Source organism: Asparagus officinalis, chromosome 1, assembly GCF_001876935.1.
Source record: "Asparagus officinalis chromosome 1, Aspof.V1, whole genome shotgun sequence".
Taxonomy (NCBI): domain Eukaryota; kingdom Viridiplantae; phylum Streptophyta; class Magnoliopsida; order Asparagales; family Asparagaceae; genus Asparagus; species Asparagus officinalis.
This window is the reverse complement of record NC_033794.1, coordinates 70,730,432-70,753,616: the sequence shown is the minus strand read 5'-3', so window position 1 is coordinate 70,753,616 and position 23,185 is coordinate 70,730,432. Positions and strand designations below refer to the sequence as shown.

The following is a 23,185-nucleotide window of genomic DNA, read 5'->3' as shown; positions in this document are numbered from 1 at the left end:
GTTCAGCCTTGGCCGAGCCAGTAAAAGGTGACTCAGCCATGGCCGAGCTAGTACATGGCAAATTCTTTTTTTCGACTATTTCGGGTGTCTTTTTGCCCTTTTTCCTCCATACTTAGCGTAGTTTTGGGGGTTTTTGGACCACCTCTTCTTTCTGTAGTTTCTTGGCTTCCTGCATAAGGATTCTTGCATGCGCGAGCAATATGCGGCATTTCTAAATGCATTTCTCAATGGTTGAATGGGTCCTTTTGATGCGGACCCACTCATTCGTTGCTGGTTTGAAGGACAAGGTACTCACTTACTGTCATGGTGTTTGGCGCTTTCTAAACCTTAGGTTCGCCTCATAACGGATCCCGTCAACTGGCTCCAAAGCCTTAGCGAGTTGGCGGGCAAGGCATTAGCGTTGTCTTTGACATGCCCTCTTGGATAAAGTTGGTGCGCTTTTAGCAGTAAGCTCTTTGATCAAGGAGGGAATCAGATCTGAAGATCCTACTTCTTCAAGCATCATAGGAGCATTGGGAGATGCAACTGCAGCAGTAATGGGGCAGAGGTCATCATGTTGGGTCTTCAAATTTGAAGACCATCGAACTTTCCTCGTGAAAGAGATCTTCTTGCTCTTTTGAAGAGAAGATGATCTGGAGGAGGAGGACATATACTCTTCATACTTCTGTTGGTCGAACTCGTATTCGATCTCTTCGTCAACCGGGATGAGAATTCTTTGTTTCGACACCACAACCTTCGCAGAAAGGCCGTTGGCTCCCACTATGGTCGCCAGTTTATTTTTGTCAAAAGTTATCGTTTTCATTATTGTCGAACCTGTTACATCGTTTATCGATTACAAGTTCAAGATGATCTTTTTATAAGATCTTCTTACAATGAGAAAAGTAAAGATTATAACTTTATGAAACAAAACGCAGCAGTAGTTTATCTCTTATTTCTTTGTGTAGGATCTTTGCCTGTGCCGGGGACGCGTTAGTCCGTGGACCATCGCGGATCAGATCTGCTTGACAAGTGTAATTATGCTCTTGCTTCACGAAGGAAGCAATCGCAGCAGCGACAATCACGACCAAGCGAGGTTGTGGCTCTTCTCGAGATTAAAACCAGGTTTGATCCGGAGGAAAGAGGGGGAGAGAATCTCAAATCTTTCGAAGGCTTTTTCTTTATGAAAAAGTTCGCCAAGATCTGCCAATTCTCCTCTGAAAATCGTAGTCTACTGTTCAATTGGACAGCACCTCGCCCTCAGATTTCAGATCCTCTCAACTATAGACCTTGGGCTTCTATTTATAAGCTTTTGTCGCCATGTTTTCTAATAAGATCAAGTGTTTTGACGTTATCTACAGTTGATAGCCGCCAGGCGTACTTAAGGATAGCTTCAGATAGTTGGGGAGGTCCTGGGACGAAAGAATTCTAATAAAATATCGAAATCCGTGTTTTAGGAGTTTGGGAGGCCCAAATAGTTATGGTGGCTCGGAGCTGTGCGAGCTACCATTTGGTGACTCACATGGGTGCGAGTCACCATTTGGTGAGTCACCATTTGGTGACTCTCACCATTTGGTGACTCGCACAGGCGCGAGTCACCATTTGGTGACTCGCATGCGTGCGAGTCACCATTTGGTGACTCGCATGTGTGCGAGCCTCCTGGCTTGTTGTTGTATCTTTTTGACCCTTTTTGCTATTTGTATCTCCTTCGGTTTGCTTTTTTTCCCTTTTACGGGTGTTTCGTCACTTTGTTGACTTATGCGCTTTACCAGTTTGCTTCATGCATTTTATCGGTGTCAGATAATCTTCTTTGACTTGGGTGATGACGTTCATCATGTTCTCTTTGTCTTGAGCTGCGTGTGGGAACCCATAGGTAATTTTTGACGCCTACAGTGTGGTCCGGTTCATTTTTATTGGATGTATCCTTTTGAGAGGTTAGATTTTTATTATTATTCTTTTTCATGCTGAAATCCATTATGAAATTATAATTTGCTCTTGGACAAGATTAAATTCTTTTATTCAGGTACATGAAGACACTAAAAAAATGTGTCTGAAATCCTGCAAGACCTGAGGGGTGTATTGCAGAGTCATACCTAGCTGAAGAGTGCATCGCCTTTTGTAGCGAGTTTCTGAAACAGTCAATACATGTGAAGGAAAAGGAAGTTCGCAATGAAGAATTTGAAAATGATGTCATTTTTGAAGGTCGTCCTATATCTAAGACTACTTCAATCACACTTACCGATAAAGAGAAAGATATTGCACATCGTTCAGTACTACTGAACACAGCAATAATGGATCCACTTTTAGATTAAGTACATTGCTATTTATGTACTTATTTAGTTTGCTTTTATATTTATTAGTTTTATTTTATAATTCATATGGTCTTGTGTTCTTGTGTTCTATTAGTATGCATTTGGAGGAGTTGCAAGCAAAAGACAAACGACTTGAAAAAATCAGACCTTACTTTGGAAGTGGCATACTGAGAAAATTGCAGAATGGACAAAAAATAATGTTTTTAAAATTAATCATCTCAAACATGTTCTTGTATTTATTACTGAGCTGATGTACACCATTTAACTCTTATATTAATATTTTGTAGATTCCTATTGACTCGAATGATCATTCAAAGACATTAAGATGGTTGGCATATGGTCCTAAAAAGAGTGCACTATCATGTAAGGGATACATTATCAATGGGCTGCAGTTTCACACAAAGGATGTCGACAGAGAAACACAAAATAGTGGGGTGACATATGATGCAATAACCATGTGTAGATCAAGTGCAAAAGATACTGCACAAGTGGCTAATCTGGTTTCATATTATGGGATATTGACAGATATCATTTTACTAGACTACCATCTATTTTATGTTCTAGTGTTTAAGTGTCATTGGGCCAATAAAGGAAATGGTGTTAAGGAAGAAGATGGATTCACACTTGTAAACTTACAACAGAGTCAAGTATCATTTGCAAGAGATACATATATCCTAGCATCTCAAGCAAAACAGGTTTTAAATTCAAGAGAAGATGATTCGTCTAATTGGTATGTAGTAATGAAGGCACCACCAAGAGGTTACCATGAGTTGGAGACAGATGATGAGAATGCAGATGCATCTTTTTTCCCACAGGAAATTGAAATGGATATTGATGATTATGAGACAGAGAGTTATGTCAGGGTGGACTATGAGGGACTACTTGTGTGATTGGAACTAGTTAGTAAGGAGGTTGATTGTTGATCATACTTTAAAGTGTTTGATTTATCTTGTCTTATTGGCTGCTACTTTATAATGATTTTGGCGTTGTTCATGCTTTAAATGTATGTCATTGTGTTTATTTGTGATTTTGATATATGTATATTTTGTTTCACATATGAAACCAGGTTTAACTATATAGATACTTACCTTTATTTTTTTCTAAGATAGATAAACGAGGATGGTTGGTGAGACTACAAACATAGGTCGGCGTAAAAGGAAGAACAGTAAGGTAACTGGTGGAATGTAACAAGACTTGGATGCGAGGGATGTGAATGCCATGGAAGGCCTTACGCAAGTGAGTCAAGAAGCTCCCCAAGATGGACCAGTTCCAAATATTCATATTCCTGAAGAAGATATGGTCCAAGAAGATGATACAGCTGAAGATGCACCAACACAATATATAATTAAAGCTGCAAGAGGCATAAAAAAGAAAAGGGGTCCAACAAAAAAGAAAAAACTTGCTAGGGACCCTGCGAACCGAATTCAGATTTAATTTACTGATTCTGGTGAACCATATGGACCCGGATCAGTAAACTTGTCATCGTTTTTGGGCCCTCTTGTACGAGAGCATGTACCTGTAACACTTGATGATTGGAGGAACCTTGGTGATGATCTGAAAGTTGTATTATGGGAAGAAGTTCAGGTAATAATCTACTATCAATTTACATAAGCTATCCAACATATGTAAATCTCCTTCAATATAATCCTTCAGCTAATAATACTTTCATGCATATAAAATGCAGGCAAGATTCATATTAGAAGAAGAATGGCAAAAGACTGTCATATTTCAATCGATGGGATGTCTTTGGCGGGCCTCAAAATCAAGACTAGTTGCTCAAATACGAGCAACAAAGAAGAAGGAACAAAGACTTCAGCTCAAACCAGACAACATACCATCTTTAGCAATTTGGAAGAAATTTATCAAGACAAAAACAACTCCAGAGTTTAAGGTATGTTTTTTCTGAGATAATTAATCACAAACTTATATTAAGAGATGTTATTATGATAAAGGACCAATGTCTCCAGGTCAAAAGTGAAAAGTTCAAGGCATTAAGGCGCAGACAAGTCCCACACACTTGTAGTCGCAAGGGAATGGTTCGATTAACAGCTGAGATGGTAATACATATTATACATTAATATATGTTTTCTTAAGGCAAAGTTATGAGTATGTCATCAGTCTTTCTTTTTTTAAACATGTATCATTATAGAAAAAAATAGTGCATACCCATCTAGTGTGTCAAGGGTTAAAGCTTGGATTAAAGCTCACACAAAAAAAGATGGTACACCGGTGAATTCAACAGTTGGTGAAACAATTGTAAGGACACTAATTTTGCATATGAGTGAATATATATTACTTTTTTAGAAGAACATGTATATATAATATAATACATATATATGTTGTACCTTTCAGGATAAGCTTAAAATAATTGAAACTGCTACATCTTCATCCTCATCAGCTAATGTGAGAGAAGATGCTCTTTCTAAAGTATTAGGAAAAGATAAACCTGGACGATTAAGAGGAATGGGAAGAAGAGTTACTATAAGCAAAGTATCTTTCTTACAAGCCAGAGACAAGCATGTGCTCCAGCTAAAAGAGGAAAAGCAAAGTATCTTTCTTACAAGCCAGAGACAAGCATGTGCTCCAGCTAAAAGAGGAAAATTCTGAATTCCGAAATAGAATACAACATTTGGAGACTAGACAAGCATGTGCTCCAGCTAAAAGAGGAAAATTCTGAATTCCGAAATAGAATACAACATTTGGAGACTATGGTCCATAAATTAGTTAGAAATCATCAGGTACATAAGACTCATGTAGATGTAAGTTTTAAAGTAAATCTATGATACAATAATATGCAACCTTAATGCAATTATTATTATTACTATTTTTTTTGTGTTGTTAGAGAATGCAGAATGAGGAAGATGAACATGAGCAGAATGGGCCCGAAATTGATAAGAGCAGTCCTAAGGTAAATAAGTCAATTATCTAGCATGTTTCTTTTTAATCGATTATGAGGTATAAAATTTAAAAATTGAATGTGTTATTCTCCGGATAGAGTTTTATGTTCTAATTATAGTCTGATACATTGTAAAGTATGTGCCCTAAACCACATGACAAGTGCAAGCTTTTAGATTAGTGTGGAACAGATGAGGTTGTAGCTGAAGGACGTTGGTGTTCTAGTGACCCAAAGAAGCTTGTAAATCATGCTCCTCTTGGACCTAATGCAATAGAAGTGATGGTAGACATTCCAAACAAACCAGGAGCTTTTCTTTGGAAACCTACAACTAATATGTTCTGTATGCAACAAGCTCAGGGGAAGACAATAGCGTGGCCAGCTGATAAGCTGGTGTTCCAAATCAGTCAGCAATCTGACAATGAAGACAATATATCCATGCATTCGTTAAAATAATTTTTAGCTTGGTCATTTACTTTCATTACTCATATTAGTTATCTTACATATATAGTTAAGTCGAGTTCATCTGTTTTCATTGATTGGTAGAGTAAAAATATAAATCATATCAAGTGCAAGATCTTCAATTGGACCGGAAAAGATGAAATTGTTGCTGAAGGTCGTTGGGTTTCCAATGATTCAAAAATGCTTGTTATGGTGTTCCTCTCGGACCTAAAGCCATGATTGTTTGGGTTGATGTCCCGACAAGTCCTGAAGCTTTTTTATGGAGACCCACGCCTGACATGACATCTATTGAAGATGCTATCGGCACTAAAGTAGCATGGCCTGCTGACAAGGTTGTATTGAAAAATATCTCAATTAACAATGTGGAATCTCCAAACATATCATCTCCTTCGGTAATCTTTTTTGCTGATACTATCATTATTTTGATATTTGATTGTACTAGTTTCTTTTCTATAATTGATATCACTATTTTTGTATTGTTGCTAGAGTGTGAACAACTCAAAGAAAAAGTGCTACTTGTTAGATATTGGTGGCTCGGGAAAGATAGTTGCTGAAGGACATTGGTCTTCAAGTGATCTGAACCAGCTTGTTCACTTCGTTCCTTTAGGTCCTAATGCTATGCGTGTTTGGGTTGATATCCCTAGGATCCCTAGTGCATCTCTTTGGTGGCCAACATCTGAGTTAGAATGTATTGAAGATGCCGTTAGTACGACAGTAGCTTGGCCATCAGACAAAGGTGTTATGCTTTGAAAAGCTGGTAAGTTATACATAATTGGTGGCTACTTTAAATGCTGTTGTGGTCTAGAAAGTGCCAAAACTTCCTCATGCATGACTTTATATTACATACCGCTCTTGATGTGGAATTATTGATAATTGTTTGTTATAGTTCCCCTAATTAAAGAAAACAGATGGGACTGTTGTTTATATTTTGATTGTTGATTTCTGTTTTTAGTCTAGATCTTCATGACTCTAGGATTTCTAATTATTGGTGCTGTTGTTTTCTGTTTTGTGTCCACATATTCATGGCTCTAGGATCTCATTATTGGTGTTGTTAATTTCTGTTTTTGCATTAGTACTAGTACTCAATTGCTGAAGATGATGAGTCTCCCAAGTCATATGTAATGCAGCAAAGTTAGTTTTTGTTGTCTGTGTACTATGGTTAATTTCTTATACTCCATGTTGGATTATCCAAAGACTAGTATTTGTTTTTTGGCACATTTGTGTTGAACTTCTTGTATGCTACAACTTGGTTATGTATCAGTTTGAACATTTAAATAAAATATTTGCTTTTATGGTTGTCATAATTGGAAGCTATTTCTAGTTCAACCTCAAAGGTTTATAGGCACAACTAAAATGCTATAAGAATGGAAACAATTGCTGAAATGCTATTAAAAGAAGAAAGACAGCATTCACTGAAACGCCATTGTAGTAACTCAAACGCTAGCAAATGTAAGACAATAGCAGCGTTGAAATGCTATGAATGAAAACTAACTAATAGCATTTTTCAACCGCTATGAAAGATATTCGTCATAGCAATACAGAAACCCTATTAAATACCCATTTATAGCTACATAAAAATGCTATGGTTGGAACCTTTTTTATAGCATTTGGGGAAGCGCTATGTAAAGTCGCAGACGTACTATAGCGTGTTCTGACACAGCGCTGATTAAAACGCTATGAAATAATACCATAGCGTTTTTCGGCCGCTATAGATGATTTCAGGTGGGGTAGTAAGGGTTTAGGTCTCCCCCTTTCTTCCCTCTCTCCCCTTTCTGTTGAAACCTAGATCTGATCTAGGTTTTTGAGATTCTTGACGGGGCGGGGGCGGCGGCGGCGGCGGAGAGGGAGGTGGAGGTGAAGGAAGAGGAGGTGAAGGTGGCCGAGAAGGAGGAAAAAGAAAGTTTACTCTGTTGATTGGTGTTAGGAGAAGAGGAGGAAAAAGAAGGCTTTGGGGAAAGGGGCATTGCCGGTGGTCGTGAAGGCGAAGCTCATCTCGAAGACGACCGAGAAGAAGATCAAGGAGTCTGGCGGGGCCGTGGTGCTCACCGCGTAAATGGGGTACTCTTCTTCTTCTTTTTTAATTATTAGGTTTCTTGAATTTGTCGTGATTCCCCAGGTGTTTTGTTCTCCATATGGATCTTTAATTGTGAGGGTTTGAAATATATCGCCTGCTCGAGCTTCGTTGTATGGTTATGGATGTGTGTTCGAATTGTTTAGGGTTTGTTCGGCTTTTGTTCTATCAATTATATATTTAGCCTTTATTCGATCCTATTCGATTTTGTAGATGAACACGTGTTTTTTTAGCACTCCCCGACGCTAAAGTGGTATTTGATTGTGTTGTTGGGTCATATTTGTGTGCAATGTTTCTGTAGGTACTAGATGATACTAGTGTTCCACTGCGCTCTTTATTAAATTTTATAAGAATCTCTATCATGTTTTGTGTAGGGTTGGTTCTAATAAATCATCTGCTTGTTTCTTTAGCTTTGTTGAGCTCATGTACTTAAGATTCTTCAACGAAAAGTTTATGTTTGTTCTTATGATTTATTTTTTCTTTGATAGTTTTGACTTACGTATCACAGGGACGATTCCACACATCAACATCTAACGATCATATTTTTATTCGTGTGTGGATAGATTTTTATGTACACAATCAATGATTGCCTTATTTTTCCCGCTCCACAAAATTGTTAATGCTTTTATATATCTGGCCTAATCTACTTTGATTTCAGGGTTTGCTTTGAAAGAGCAAATATTCAAATAAGTTCATGATCCACAGTTTTGCCCTGAGTCTAGGTCTTACACGAATATACCTGAAGAGAAGTGACCAAGTATTTATAGCCAATTTGATATTTTTGCATTTAAATGTGTCATTTAAGTACAATGCCCTTGATTTCAATCGAGCAACATACTTGTAGTTTCCTTTGACTTCTATTTAAATAACTTATTAGAAAGTGCTATGTGCATGCACAATTTATTTTTACTACTTGTTATAAAAAATACACCTCTGCGAGTTGTGGTTGAGAAAATTATTCAGAGAGAGGGTTCGTTGAGAATATTGGTGGCTCCAACTAAGAGAGAGATGCATTGTGTTCCAAATATATGGAAGTTGGAGGATAATGGCGAGATAAAGAAGTTAATTTGAAGATCCTGTAAGTAATACCTTTAACATCATCACTGGTATGTTAATATGTTATATATGATATTGGTCTTAACTTGTAGGATGCACTAGACATGTTCATAGCTCATCTGATATTTTGTCATGGAAGAATCTTTACTTTTAAATATTCCAAAGTTTTCTTCTTTCCGACTTTTGATATTATGTCCTGATAATTGCGTTGGTACGTTCAATTTATTTTTATGAAATTTGCTGATATAGCATCCTATCTAATCCGGTACTAAGTCAGTTTTCCTAAGTGTTTTGCTTTGCAGAAGTTCTGATATTATACAAAAGGGATGCCATATGAACGTCTGCTGGATATAGCTGTGCTACCCTTAAGTATAGAACCAACAAAACAACTACACTCTCTATGTACTGACTTCTCTAATAGCGGTTGAACACTTACATACAATTCTCAAATTATATGGCGTGGACTTTTTTATTGGGTACAAATTACCATCAGCGTGCTTGCTATTACTATTACTAGATACAATTGCTTGTATTGTTGTTAGTTGTGGAATGGGGCTGATAATTTGATAATTCAATCAGAATCCAACCCGAATATTAGGATATAGGTCCTTGTGTCATATAGCTTATTGGATCTACATATGGATCCTAAAAATAGATTGGTTTAATTGGATCTAGATATCAAACCCTATAACTCAAAAAACAATTGCAGATTAATTAGCCTAGTTCAAAACTTAAATCACTTTTGTTCTGTCTAAATGTGACTGCATGAGCTCACTATGATGCTTAAACATGATGGAAATGCTAAAAATTTACATAAGGTAGCAAAATGAAAGCAAACTTTTTTTTTTTGGTAAATGAAAATTTTTATTCATCAACCATTTATGAAATTATGTACACCTCAAGAATACTCAGCATATTCGTTGGTGAGAGCTCAAACTCAAACAGAAACACTCCTCAAAAAAAGGGGGGGGGTTGTTGAAGATGATTGTAGAGGCTTCAAACTTTATGACATTGATCAAGTGATCCGCGCTACTAAACTTCTGCGCAAACATTTTTGCATTCCTCTCTCTCCATATGCAGTAAATTGAAGCTGTCAAAACTAATCTTTTAAGCTTGACCTATAGAGCTTTCCCTCTCATACTAGAAAACCAGCTCCAAATATGTCTCCAGCTACAAGATTTCTTTTTGAAATTCATCCAATCCATGATTGAGTTCCATATGTAGGAGGAGAAGGTGCATTCAAAGAACAAGTGGTCTCTCGACTCAGTATTTGCCCCCGTGCACAGACAACACAGGTTAGCACTGATTATTCTTCTCCTCATGCGAAGCCAGATTAATAAGTATTATGATTGGATACTCAAGTCAATCCTACAAATTTATAACGAATCAATAAATGAACTTTGTAAATCTGGCTAGTTTCTAGCCTGTCGCCACCTAATTTGCATAAAGATTTTTGGGAAATATTTTTGATAAAATCACTTTTGATGCCTACTCTTAGAAAGAGACTGTCTGCTGAATGCCTCTCGATATGAAACAGTTGCTCAAAAGAATGATGCGGATTTTATGGGCTCTCCTAACGTTGGTTATGATTAGAGCATAGACATCCAATCTGGTTGATAGCTTTTCAATGTGCTACCGTTGTAAGTTGCAAGCTTCCTGTCTAATATCTGTTGTACTGTAGCCAATGTTTACTTATTGAGCCAGACAATGAGCGTAACCAATACTTCACTGAAGTGATTTCTTTTGTAAACTCATATTTTTTTATGTTTGGTGTTGCAGGAAGTGCTACCGTGGATCAAATCAATTGTAAAAGAGTGTGAAGAAAATATTTCAACTGAACAATTGAAAGACTACATGTGGAAAACATTGAATGGAGGCAGGGTGATCTCCACACACATTTCCAACATTAAATTTATCTTGTCAGATTTATCTCAACGTTTGGTCTATAGAAATCAATGCATAATACTAGTTTTCCTTCCAACCTTTTGATGTTAGCTTTCAACAACTTGAGTTTATGGTCGATGGTTGGATGGGGGAAAAACTAATTTAGCTTGTATATGACTTTACTGAGAAACTATGTAGTGCTTAGGCTTTCTTGGACTCGTTTGGTCAGGTACTTTTTTTGTTGATTATCTTCACAAAGTTTTCTTGATTAATTCTTTCAGTTTGGATTTTTTGTAGGTTACGAATCCATGGCCTAATGTTGATGCATGTATGTTTTTACTGTTTATGATCACATTTCACGTTTTGCATTTATTTAATGTATTTGACATGTCTGTTATGTATTGTCCATGTTGTGTTTGAGAACCTTAGTAGTTCATGACTTAGTGGCCTCGTGCGTCATGAACAGACTTAGTGACATGTGTGGGTGTGTTGACTGAGTTTAGGTGGTGAACCCGAGTTTTAATAAGGATTATGGTTGATTTAGAAAATACAAGGGAGTTGGGATGGGGAAGTCATGGTTCATGTGATCGGATAAGACTGTTGATGTATCTTTCAGACTAGAACTAGTAAACCGTTTCGCACTGGGGTTAGTTTGTTGGGCCAAGTGAACCGTTTCGCACTTGGTCAGTGAAATCGTTTTGTCACCCGAGTTTTACTTGAGTTCGGACAAGGCAAAATTCGGATTGCGTGTAGTCCTCTCACCGAACCGTTTCGCGGGTTTGGATGCATGTAGGGGATTTGTGAATAGTTAATTATCTGGTGATATGAGCGTTGGCTCTGTGTGAGATGTGATCAGTGACCTGTTATAGAATGGCTAGTTACATGACCTCGTTTCTTGGCTAGGTATGATTTCTTGTGAGATGTAGGCCAGTTGTGTTTTTTTTCATACATTCATACATAGATCGGGATTAATATTTGATTATCTACAATTTGAAACATATGGTATATACATGAGGGTTTCCTTGTTTGGATTATTTCGCTCGACGTACTACGTCTCATGTTGTAGATTTTTAAGTATTAATTCCATCTAGTGTATGCCCCTGTTACTTGGATGATTAGTCTGATCGCTAGCTGCATGATCTCGTTACTTGATCGATTTTGGATGCTTTATGTCTATCATGTTTTAGTAGTGAATTTATATGTTGATTTTGATGGATTTCTAGTTGTACTTTTCTTTGTTATTTCTGTTATCATATCGTTTTCCGCTTGGGTTTTTGTACGTTCTTTTCTTTGTGGGGTCTTGTCGTGTGCCATGCACACTGACGTACACCTGTTTTCTCTGGTGTACGTCAGACTTAGAGGAAGAACAGATCAGCTAGGAGATCGTCAGGAGCCAAAGGATTTTCACGTTTATTCTATTTTCTTTGTGGGGTCTTGTCGTGTTCCATGCACGCTGACGTACACCTGTTTTCTCTGGTGTACATCAGACTTAGAGGAAGAACAGGTCAGCTAGGAGATCACCAGGAGCCAGAGGATTTTTAGCAGGAGTCTTGCAGACAGAACAGAAGAAGAAGTCGAAGCTTAGTTGATGGTTCCAGTTACTTTTGTAGTTCTTCTTTTTCCATTGATCGATGTATTTTTGTATCTCTTCAGCATTCATTTGTTTAGTTTTGTATAAGGGCATGTTGACCCGAATATTATGTCTTGGATGATATTCATTTGTGATATGATATGTATTATTTTATTCTGAGTTTGTTTATTATATTCTTACTATCTATGATCGGGAACCTATGACTTCGCATTGTATTTATTTCCAGACGCTTAGCATATTAGGTTGAAGAGAAATGATTATTTTATTTATTCTCTTTAATCTAATACGTCACGGGCTTGTTCACGTTCCGATTCCCCGGTATTTTGGGAAGCGGGGCGTGACATAAAGTCATTGTAATGAATCAATGAATTGTTCCTTATGTTTGGTTGTATGCTACTAACATTATTTGGAGTTTCATTTATTTGTTTGTGACATGAGCAAGTATAAATCATGGAGTTCTCGTTTTGTTTTGTTCTTTTTTAATTTTGAAACTGCACGTCAAAAAAAATGTGATATATTTGGATGATTTGCTTTTGCACGGTCAAAATTAAAAATTGTCCCCTTTGCTATATATACCCGTTCTCATATCTTTACATCTGAAAACCGTCCCCATTGCTAAAAATCGTTCCCATTGCTAACCGTCTCCTTAGGTATAAAAACTGTCCCCAATGTTGAAAATAGCGTTAACGCATAGCGTAACGCTTACCTCCGGTTAGGTTACAATAGCGATAACGTATAGCGTAACATAGGTTAAATGATTTATTATTATTTAAATAATTTATAGATATATAACATTCAAAATAAAAAAATATGAATAATCATCGTAATTTTTAATTTCACAAATCAATATATCATCACAATTTCACAACAAAATCAACCATGTTTGCCTTCACAATCAATCCAAAAGCATAAAATACTTCAAGTTCGAAACCAAATCATAGACATTTTAACAAAACAAGCATCTCTAAGTCATAAGTTTTAATAAATCCTACAAAATGAGTCATCCTCCACTAAATCAATCCCTCATAGGCTCATACTACTAAAATACTAAGTCGTCCTCCTCCAGAATGATGTTTGCATCTTCGGGATCATAATCCTCAGCAGGTACATCTTCAGTAGCGACCTCTTTTCCTCTTTGTACTGAGGATGCTGCAGAAATAATTTTAATTAGAAAATCATAGATTCATTCTAAGAAAGCAACGACCAAATTTTCTCAGTTTTTAAAAAGCTTACAAGAATCATTAACCCTTTGTTTCTTTGTGTGCAGAACATCTTCCAATGTCTCTTCTCCGGTGGCTAGATTACTAATTGCAGCAACATCAAGATGCTCTATATCTCCATCATCACCATCAAGCCAAGTCAAATCATCCGGAAGACAAGGATCCTCCTCCTCCATGATCCACTCATCATCGGTAGAAGCCTCCTCCAACAAAATTGGATCTAACTTCCGCGCCTTCCTCCTCATATTTCTCTCCCTTAACTTGATGTTATACATGACATAGACAAGAGAGTTGAGGCGCCCCTGCTCTAGGCGACATCTCTTCTTAGAGTGAACCTTGTCGAAATGATAATGACATGTAATATGAGGCTACAAATTTATATGAGTAGTTATGTTAATTAAAATTATTAAATTGGTATTTTCTTTACATGCTCAAAAGTACTCCAGTTGCGTTCACATCCAGATGCACTAGTAGTGAGAGAAAGAATACGAACTGCAAATCGCTGTAATGAAGGAGTCTCATCACTAAATCTCTCCCACCAATAGGCTATAAATTTTAAAATATAGACATCAAAAATCAGTATAATATGACAACATGACACTAAAATCACTATTATTGTCAAATTAAATTTCAAATTTAAAATACCTGCACTACGAAAAGCAAGGGTCCTCTGAGCCATCTCTGATCCGAACTCTCCTAACCTCTCTTTATAAGCATCTAGCTCATAGTCGGCTTCTGCTCTTTCAGCAACATCAGGGATCATGCGAGCCATGCACTCGATAAGTCCCTTCCTCACCTCTGGGTGCTTGCTAAACTTATTCCCGTAAAAGTACTTGGGATTAAGATAGTAAGCAGCAGCATGAATAGGACGATGCATCATTCCCGACCACCTCTTATCAACTAGTTTCCAATAGGGCATGTATTTTCTTTCAATTCCACCACATGCATCTGCAATTTTCTCTTTTGCACTATCCATCATCTCATAAAGTAATGGCATAGAGGGCCTAACATCGGAATCCACCTCTCGGAGGACATGCACAAGTGGAAGTGTTGTGATGAAGCAAAACATCACTCGTCCCCAAAATGACCTGCAATAAAGAATTGTGTTCCTCGCTTTCACTCCATTTGCCTTCTTTGCCCAAGTTCTTCTGAGAAACTCTTCAGAGGAGAACATGTTCCTCAAAGGTTGTTTCAAGGAATACAACCTCTGTAATGTCAAAAAGGATGTCGCAAAGCGAGTAACAGTCCTCAAAGGTTGTTTCAAGGAATACAACCTCTGTAATGTCAAAAAGGATGTCGCAAAGCGAGTAACAGCGGGTCTCAATAGCTCCTTCCCACCTGTGTACTTCCTCATTAGACTCAATACCCAACAATGATTGTAGATAAACTGAATAACTCCTTTTTCCACCTCAAGAGTCTCTCGGTGTATCTTCATCTTACCTATGTCCTCTAACATGAGGTCAATGCAATGAGCTGCACAAGGTGTCCAATAAAGAGACTTCCTTACCTCCATAAGCTTTGTCCCGGCAAGCACATAAGAAGCATGATTATCAGTGATAACTTGTAAGACATGTTGCTCGCCAATCTCCTCCACAATTTTATCAATACATTGAAAAAGATACTCCCCATTCTTAATATGAGTTGAGGCATCAATGGACTTATAGAAGAAAATCCCCTCCGGCGAGTTAACAAGGAAATTGATTAAACTTCTACTCTTCTTGTCTGACCACCCATCAGACATAAGAGTGCATCCGTATTTTTCCCATGCCGCCTTGTGCTTTGCCTTAATGGAATCAATTCCCTCTACCTCTTTTTTTAGCACCCGTGTCCTTATCTCATAAGGAGAGGGTTGCTTAAGCCCGGGACCGAACTTCCTGATCACATCTACCATCTCTCTCCAATATGGACTGCTCAAGAGATTGAAAGAGAGGCCATTAGCAAAAATGCATCTCCCGATCTTTTGTACCACCTCATCTCTTTGTTTTATTTTGTATCTGTTCTCCATTGTGGTTTGGCGCCCTTGCACATTTACGAAAGTGTCTAAAGGTCCAAATGACCTACTCTGTTGGGCATTACTTCCCTGTCCACTCTCCAACTCTTGACTTTTAGCGTCTTCCACATGTGAATGTGAATCTTCCATTCTCCCAATGGAGCGAACCAAGGCGGCTTTTTTTTCCTTTCCTGTTTCCATTTCTTTCAAAGCCTCTACACATTGTTTTTTAACCAACTCTGGAACCTTATCACATTTTCTAACTCCTTTATGAGTTCCTGCCAAGTGATGCTTCAATCTTGTTACTCCCGATGTAATATGATGGTTGCAAAATTTGCAATAAAGAGAGTGAGCAGGTTCTCCTTCTTTCCAAACTCCGTGCTCCCTAACTGGATCAACACTCTTAGACATAACTAGATTCTGCACATAAATAATTTTGGTCATATTAGAAACCAGAAATTTTAATAAAAGTTAAACAGTAGATTAGACAGCAACAAATAGTTTAGGCCAATATAATAAAGTTAAAGTGTTAATCAAACATCAGGTTCAAAGTTAAAAAATTAATTTTGGTTACTTTTCAAGAAACTTTTCGTCAGCCACATGTTATAAAACTATCGTAGACTTTTAATTAAAGTGGGAGAAAAATTCAAAGTTAAAAAGCAGAAATGTCAAGAGATCAAAATCAAAAAATTCGTGAAGATTTACAAGCTCACCTTTCGTGAAGAACTTCAGGATCAAATCGACAGGGAGACGACGCCCTAAGCTCAGCGAAGGCCCTAAATTTGGCGACGACGAAGGCCCTAAGCTCGACCGAATATGACGATGACGATAAAGATCCAGGCGGGCGACTAAGACGAGGACGTGAAGGTGAAGACGAGGACCGGAGAAGAAGACGACGACGAAGGCCCTAAGGTCGGCGGGAGACGACGACGAAGGCCCTAAGCTCGACGGGAGACGACGACGACGGAGACGAGGACCTGAGACGACGAAGACGAGGACGTGACGGTGAAGACGAGGACCGGAGATGAAGACGAGGACTGAGGTTAGAATTTGGGCGACGACTTCTTTTTTTTAGGTTTTGTTGAATTTGAAGTCAATCACAGCCGTTGATTTTTTTTAAAATAAATCCTAGCCATTAATCAAATAACGCGGGTTAAGAAACGCTACGCAAAAACGCTACGTTACGTGCGCCACGACCGAAATAACGTGCGTTATTTGTCGTCTGCGCTATTTCAAAACGCTATGTAGCGTTAACCCAGCGCTACGTTACGTTAAACGCTATTTTACGCTATATAATGCGTTATTTTCAACATTGACTGTCCCCATAGATCACAAATAAAATCGTTCCCATAGACAATAAAACCATCCTCTTAGGTCAAACTTGAAACCGTTCCCCTTGGTGTGTAAGTATCACTGTAGCTTAAAAATATAACTGTTCCCGTTGCCAAATAACTATCACCATCTGCAGAAATATGAACTATCCCCATAGTTAAGCCGTCCCCAAATGTTGTCTACGGGAACAATTCAAGAACCGTGCCACTTGGATCATGAACCGTCCCCTTAGACCAAAGACTACGGCAACAAATGTATCGGATGAGTAACCGTTCCCTTAGGCCTATGAGGACAATTTTATTGTCTAGCGGGATAGTTATAAACCGTCCCCATAGACCTATTATTTGGTAGTGATAAAGTTAATAAAGTTAAATTAGTTAATTAGAGATAAAAAAAGCTAAATTTTGGGTAAAAGTTAGTTGAATTAGTGTTATATACTTGGGTAGATAAGTTTAATTGGTTAGATTTGATAAGAACTAAAGTTAGGGTTAGGGTTACCAAACTTAAAGTAAACTTAATTAGGGTTATATGCTTAAGATAATACTATTGGGGTTTGATGAGGATCAATTTGGGTATATCATTGTAATTAGAGTTGGATTAGGGTTTTTATTTTAAATTTTCAAATAGGTGCAAACCATAACACATAAAATTGTAATAAAAATTAAAAATTAGCAAAAGATAATACCTTAAGAAGATCAGGGACAACAACGGCGCGCTGGTGGCGGAGAAGCGGATGGAGACTTGTGGTGTGTTGGTGGCAGAGAGATCGTCGGCGGGGTGACTCGGGGCTTAACAACAGAAGAGTGGATGCTGGCAATGGGACGACATGCAAGGGGTGATGGAGGGGCACATATGGTTTAGGGTAGAGGTGAAAGTCGAGGCTATGGTAAAAGAAAAATTTATAAATTTTAAGAGGGCTAAGCCCCTCCAAAAAACTTTAACATCGTTGATAGCTCCTCGTCAGTGATGTAAGATAGTCAGTGATGTTCACATCATTGAGAGGCTCTTTACAACGGCGACGAGATGGGATGTAAACAACGCTGACGGCATACTCCTCCTGTCAGGGATGTTGTTGTCAGCATTTCAAAGATATCTACTAGTGAACCTTACTAATTAAGAATAGATTAATTTCCAAGAATAAATTAAACAAAATTTACATACATGCAGATGCAAGATGTGCAAAAGAACAAAAGGTTATAATTAAATTGTCCAAGAAATCTCTTAAAACTACTACTATGCCATTGAATTTCTTATTAAGCAATTGAATAAGAATGTCAAGGAGGCAATATTGTGGTTACATGTAATTTAGAGGGTTTTATGGGAAATTTTTTTAACATCCTTCACACTTTTAGAATAGTATTAGATTTGATATATCGTTATATTTATCATACTTTCAATTGGGTTTCTCCTAGAGAGTATCTTTAAAATGGAGTCGTTATATACAAATGACTTTTGAATTTTAGTTAACACATAAACTATCATACCCCGTGTTCCAAATATGAAAATGGACACGCGACTCGGCGTGTACACGAGAACCGGATCAAAAGGGTCCTTGCGCACATACCAAAGCCTAAACAAGGGTAAAATATGAAATATACATCTAAGGTGAGTCTAACTGATAAAAGTCAGGTATAGGTCAAACTACAACTAAATAGAGGAAAGCATCTACGTATGATATAATAAGATAGAGCATGAACTAAGAAACACATATTGTAAGGGTACACCCGAGGGTAAAACCGTCCAAACCACAAAATCTGATCCACCACTAATTGATGTGTAGTTAAGATAGTTTCTAGATTGCAAGTGTACAATCAAGTTATAGTATACTTACAATATCGATCCCTCAATAAAGGTGTGTAGGAAAGATCTAAATTGGTTCTAAGAATTGTGTAGACAAATAGGAGTAAAAGAGAAGAGATATAAGGAGAGTTTGTGATTTTTCTATAAATAAAAGAAAACTAGAACAAGAGGAGAGAGAGAGAGTGGACAAATGAAATGAAATAAAGAATAACAAGGAGGAGAAATAAAGAAAATTAGAAACGAACAAATCAAGTCTAGAAAAACTAACCACAAAGGAAAAAAAATCAAAATAAGGAAAATATGAAGGAAATCAAGAGAAAATATAAGGATCTAGAATTGAATCCACTAGTTGATTTCATTTAAGATTTATAAACTATTCTCTTTTTTATCATATTTTACTTTAGATTTATTAAGCATAAACTATCAGACCACTTAAGGAAAGTATAATGTGACGCCCCTGAGATCACACAAGGCTGCAGTCCAAGGTGAAACCAAGATTGTCAAATCTGTCATGCACCACACCGTGCAATAACATGTTTCACCATCACAATTAACATCTATCTAGTGGAATCAACAACAGGTGTAGGTACAAAAGCAAGTGAAAGATAACACAAGAAATACTGAAGAAATGAAATCACATAAATATCTCATCATCTAACATACAGCAATACATAGTCAATGTCTGAATAGATAACTGGAATACTCAGTAAGTCTCAAATACAAATGTCTGACAAGAGGAAATAAGGGACACAACTTTTACAACTTCTAGAACAAGACTCTCACATGTCTACACAAAAGAAAATCTAAAGTGGATCCCCAAATAAAACATATAACTAACTAGACAGCTAAAGATAAAATGCATCGCCATCAACCTGCGACTCTCCGGGCTCCTGGCTCATTACCTGAAAGGGGGAGGGACAACGAGCGTCAAAGCGCTAGCGAGTAACATCACAATTAACCCTAAGGGAATAGGGCTCGTTGTATAAGAAAATACAGTTAATACATAATAAGTCTCAAATTCATAAACCTTAACTAAAAAGGGATTTCTGTATTTAAAAATTTACAACACGAGCATAGGTACGTCGAGCGAAATAATCCAAACAAGAAAACCCTCATGTATATACCTTATATCTCAAATTGTAAATCCCTAAATACCAGACCCAAAGTCTAATATAGAAACAATAATAAAGAGAAATGTAACTCATCTCAGAACATAAACTACTGTGTTCCATCGAAATCAAATAAGTGTCAAAGGTCTAAAACTTCATAAGTGTCATGTCTTGATTCAGATAAGTGTCATACTCATAGCTTAACAAATGGTTAACACATGGTCAAGTGGGTAAATATCCACACGAGTACTGAAATGGATTATAGTCCAAGACAAGGACTTTAATGGATTATAGTCCAACACGAGGACTTTAATGGATTATAGTCAAACACGAGGACTTTAATGGATTATAGTCCAACACAAGGACTGAAATAATGCAGTTTTGCCCGATACCTAGACCAAATAGCAATTATCGAGGAGATATGTGAAAAGATATGCTTATACAAGTTTCACACGCTTCTCGGCATGTGATTCTAAATTTGGTACTCTCAATTCATCTACCATGCGCAGATATATGTAAAAACCCAAAACTAGTATTTGATAATCGAGGTAAAACCCCCGAACACATGAAACAATACAGCAAATCTAACAAGACACAAAACTGGGCGGCGGTCGACCAACCCGGTCGACCGCATACGGATACAAACCTCACTGTTCAGCAAAGACATTCACGGTTGATCGCGTCGGTCGACCGTCAAGACATCGCGTCGGTCGACCGCGCAGAGGTCAAGTGCATTCTGACCTTCTGCGCGCCCAGCGGTCGACCGTAGCAGTCGACCGCGAGGCAGGCAGAACCCAGATTTGGGTTCTTCTGCCAAATTCCAAACCTGAAGAAATTCTTCTTTGAGTTAATCAACAACCAAGCATTTAAAATGTCACATAAAAGGTAAAAGAAAACTGAAATTTTGCACCTTTAGAAATCATTACCAAGATCCCAACATATTTAAACATGATCTACCTATCATTAACAATAAAAACAAAATTTTACTCCTTTTTAGATATATTCAAATCTAGATCTCTTTAACAGAATATATTGGTGAGTTGTAAAAATAAGGAATGCCCAAATCTCATATTCTATGCCATAATGATCTATTAGCTATTCAAAAATACGAATTTGGCCCAATAAAACCAAATAAAAACTCAAGTTTTGACATGAAAACAAAAGGGGTGGAGTTGGGCGAGAAGTTACTCGCCTCTGGTGAGAAGATGAATCCCTAGATCCGCAGGAGGTTGATCCCCTTCGCTGAAATCCCACAAACCCGCTGAAAATCCTCAAGAACTCCTCCCAATCAACAAGCAAAGAGAGTTAGGGTTTTAGGGAAGAGAGGGGGGACTAGGGTTTTTATTTTAGATCAGAGAATGGGTTTCTCTCGGGTTATTAGCCTATATATCAAACCACAAACCCGACCCGAAACCCGTTTGAACCCAACCTGAGAAAACTCTCAGACCGCTGTGCGGTCGACCGCGCAGCAGAAAAATGCCTGCTGCTGCTAGGCATATACTATGCTGGTTATTCACTCGATTTCTCTCACATAGAAACACTTGATGGGTTCTCAAACACAGATAATCACTTTTATCTGATATATATATGTATATATATATTATTTATCATAAGGGAATTATTTATTATTAATAATTCACATAAATTTATTATAGAAATTCTGGGGTTTTACATTCTTCCCCCTTTAAAAGAATTTCGTCCTCGAAATTCGGAATTTATACAAGTCTAGAAATATGAATTATTAGATAACATATAGAGATATTTATACTTAACGATCTAAAATGATAATATTCTCGCTCAAATCTTAATCTATTGGAACTAGTACATCGGGCGAAAAATCCAAACAAGGAACCCCCCATACATATACCATGTGTTCCAAAAGATTAAAATTTAAGCTAAAATATCTTCATTCTAGTGTTAAATATGAACATAACCAAAGATATAAACATAAAGTAAGATATATAACATAATAAGAGTTAATTTACCTGCTCAACCAAGTGTGGGTAGTCGCGACGCATGTCCTCTTCGCGCTCCCAAGAAATCTCCTCAACGCCTCCTCGGTTCCACTGAACTTTTACTAAGGGAATCACCTTATTCCTGAGTCTCTTGTCCTCTCTGGCAAGAATACGAACCGGAATCTCAACAGTAGTCAAATCCTCCTGAAGCTCAATCTCTGGTGCATCCAATACTCGCTGCTGCTCCTCATCATGCAAGTGTTTCTTGAGCATAGAAACATGAAATACATTGTGTATACTAGACATCGATGCTGGAAGATCTAGTCTGTATGACACAGCTCCAACACGCTCCAGAATCTGAAATGGTCCAATGTATCTCGGCGTAAGCTTCCCCCATCGCCCAAATCGCTGCACGCCTTTCATAGGCGATACATTCAGCATGACTGAGTCTCCCACCTGAAACTCCAAGGGTCTTCGTCTCTTATCTGCATAACTCTTCTGCCGACTCTGAGCGGCCAAAATCTGTTCCCTGATCAATGCTACCTTCTCGGTAGTATGTCTCACTAGCTCTGGCCCAAGCATCAAGCTGTCCTCTGGCTCTGCCCAACATATAGGCGATCTACAGGGCCTCCCGTACAATGCCTCATATGGAGCCATACCGATCGTCGCCTGATAACTGTTGTTATAGGCGAATTCTACCAATGGAATATGATCCTCCCAGCTACCTTGGAAGTCAATGACATATGCCCGCAACATGTCCTCTAATACCTGATTCACCGTCTCCGTCTGTCTATCCGTCTGGGGGTGGAATACACTACTATAAGATAGCGTGCTGCCAAATGAGTCCTGAAAACTACTCCAAAAATGTGAAGTGAAAACTAATCCTCGATCCGATACGATCGTGTCCGGAACTCCGTGAAGTCGAACTATCTCCCGAATGAAGATCCTCGCATAAGCCTCGGCTGTATAAGTGGTCCTCACCGGAATGAAGTGTGCTGACTTCGTCAATCGGTCCACTATGACCCAAACAGAATCATTCCCCCTCTTCGACTTCGGCAACCCCACAATAAAATCCATGGAAATGTCTGCCCACTTCCACTCTGGAATGGGTAAAGGCTGAAGTGTCCCTACCGGTCTCTGATGCTCTGCCTTCACCTGCTGACAGGTAAAACATCTAGCCACATAGTCTGCAATCTCTCTACGCATACCGCTCCACCAGAAATGTCTCTTCAAGTCCTTGTACATCTTGGTGGTTCCTGGGTGCACTGTGTACCGAGTACGATGTGCCTCATCAAATAACTCTCTTCAGCTCTGCACTGGATGGCATAACCAATCTACCCTTCATCCGTAGACCTCCATCAGCTCCAATGGTCCAATCAGTCTTAGGCTCTTTGGAAATCTCCTCCTTTCGGATTTGAATCCAAGAGTCTCCCAACTAAGCTCTGACAACTCTGTCATTTCGGATTTGAATCCAAGAGTCTCCCAACTAAGCTCTGACAACTCTGTCACTCCAAGATGGCTGTACTGTCACAGC

At 38.1% G+C, this 23,185-nt stretch overlaps 1 protein-coding gene across 1 annotated transcript; it reads right to left on the bottom strand.

The window, feature by feature from the left end:
* Positions 13,990–16,942, bottom strand: LOC109835593. Its single transcript, XM_020403566.1, has 3 exons — positions 16,844–16,942; positions 14,111–15,875; positions 13,990–13,997 (listed from the first exon to the last, which is right to left on the bottom strand). Exons 1-3 carry the CDS (start codon positions 16,940–16,942, stop codon positions 13,990–13,992), a joined length of 1,872 nt encoding a protein of 623 aa, XP_020259155.1.

Excerpts from the sequence above, each read along its gene's own strand:
- LOC109835593 (XM_020403566.1), bottom strand. The coding sequence starts at position 16,942 with ATGGGGATAGTTCATATTTCTGCAGATGGTGATAGTTATTTGGCAACG. Across the intron at positions 15,876-16,843 it reads CTTACACACCAAGGGGAACG|AATCTAGTTATGTCTAAGAG; the intron begins GTTTCAAGTTTG and ends ATTTATGTGCAG.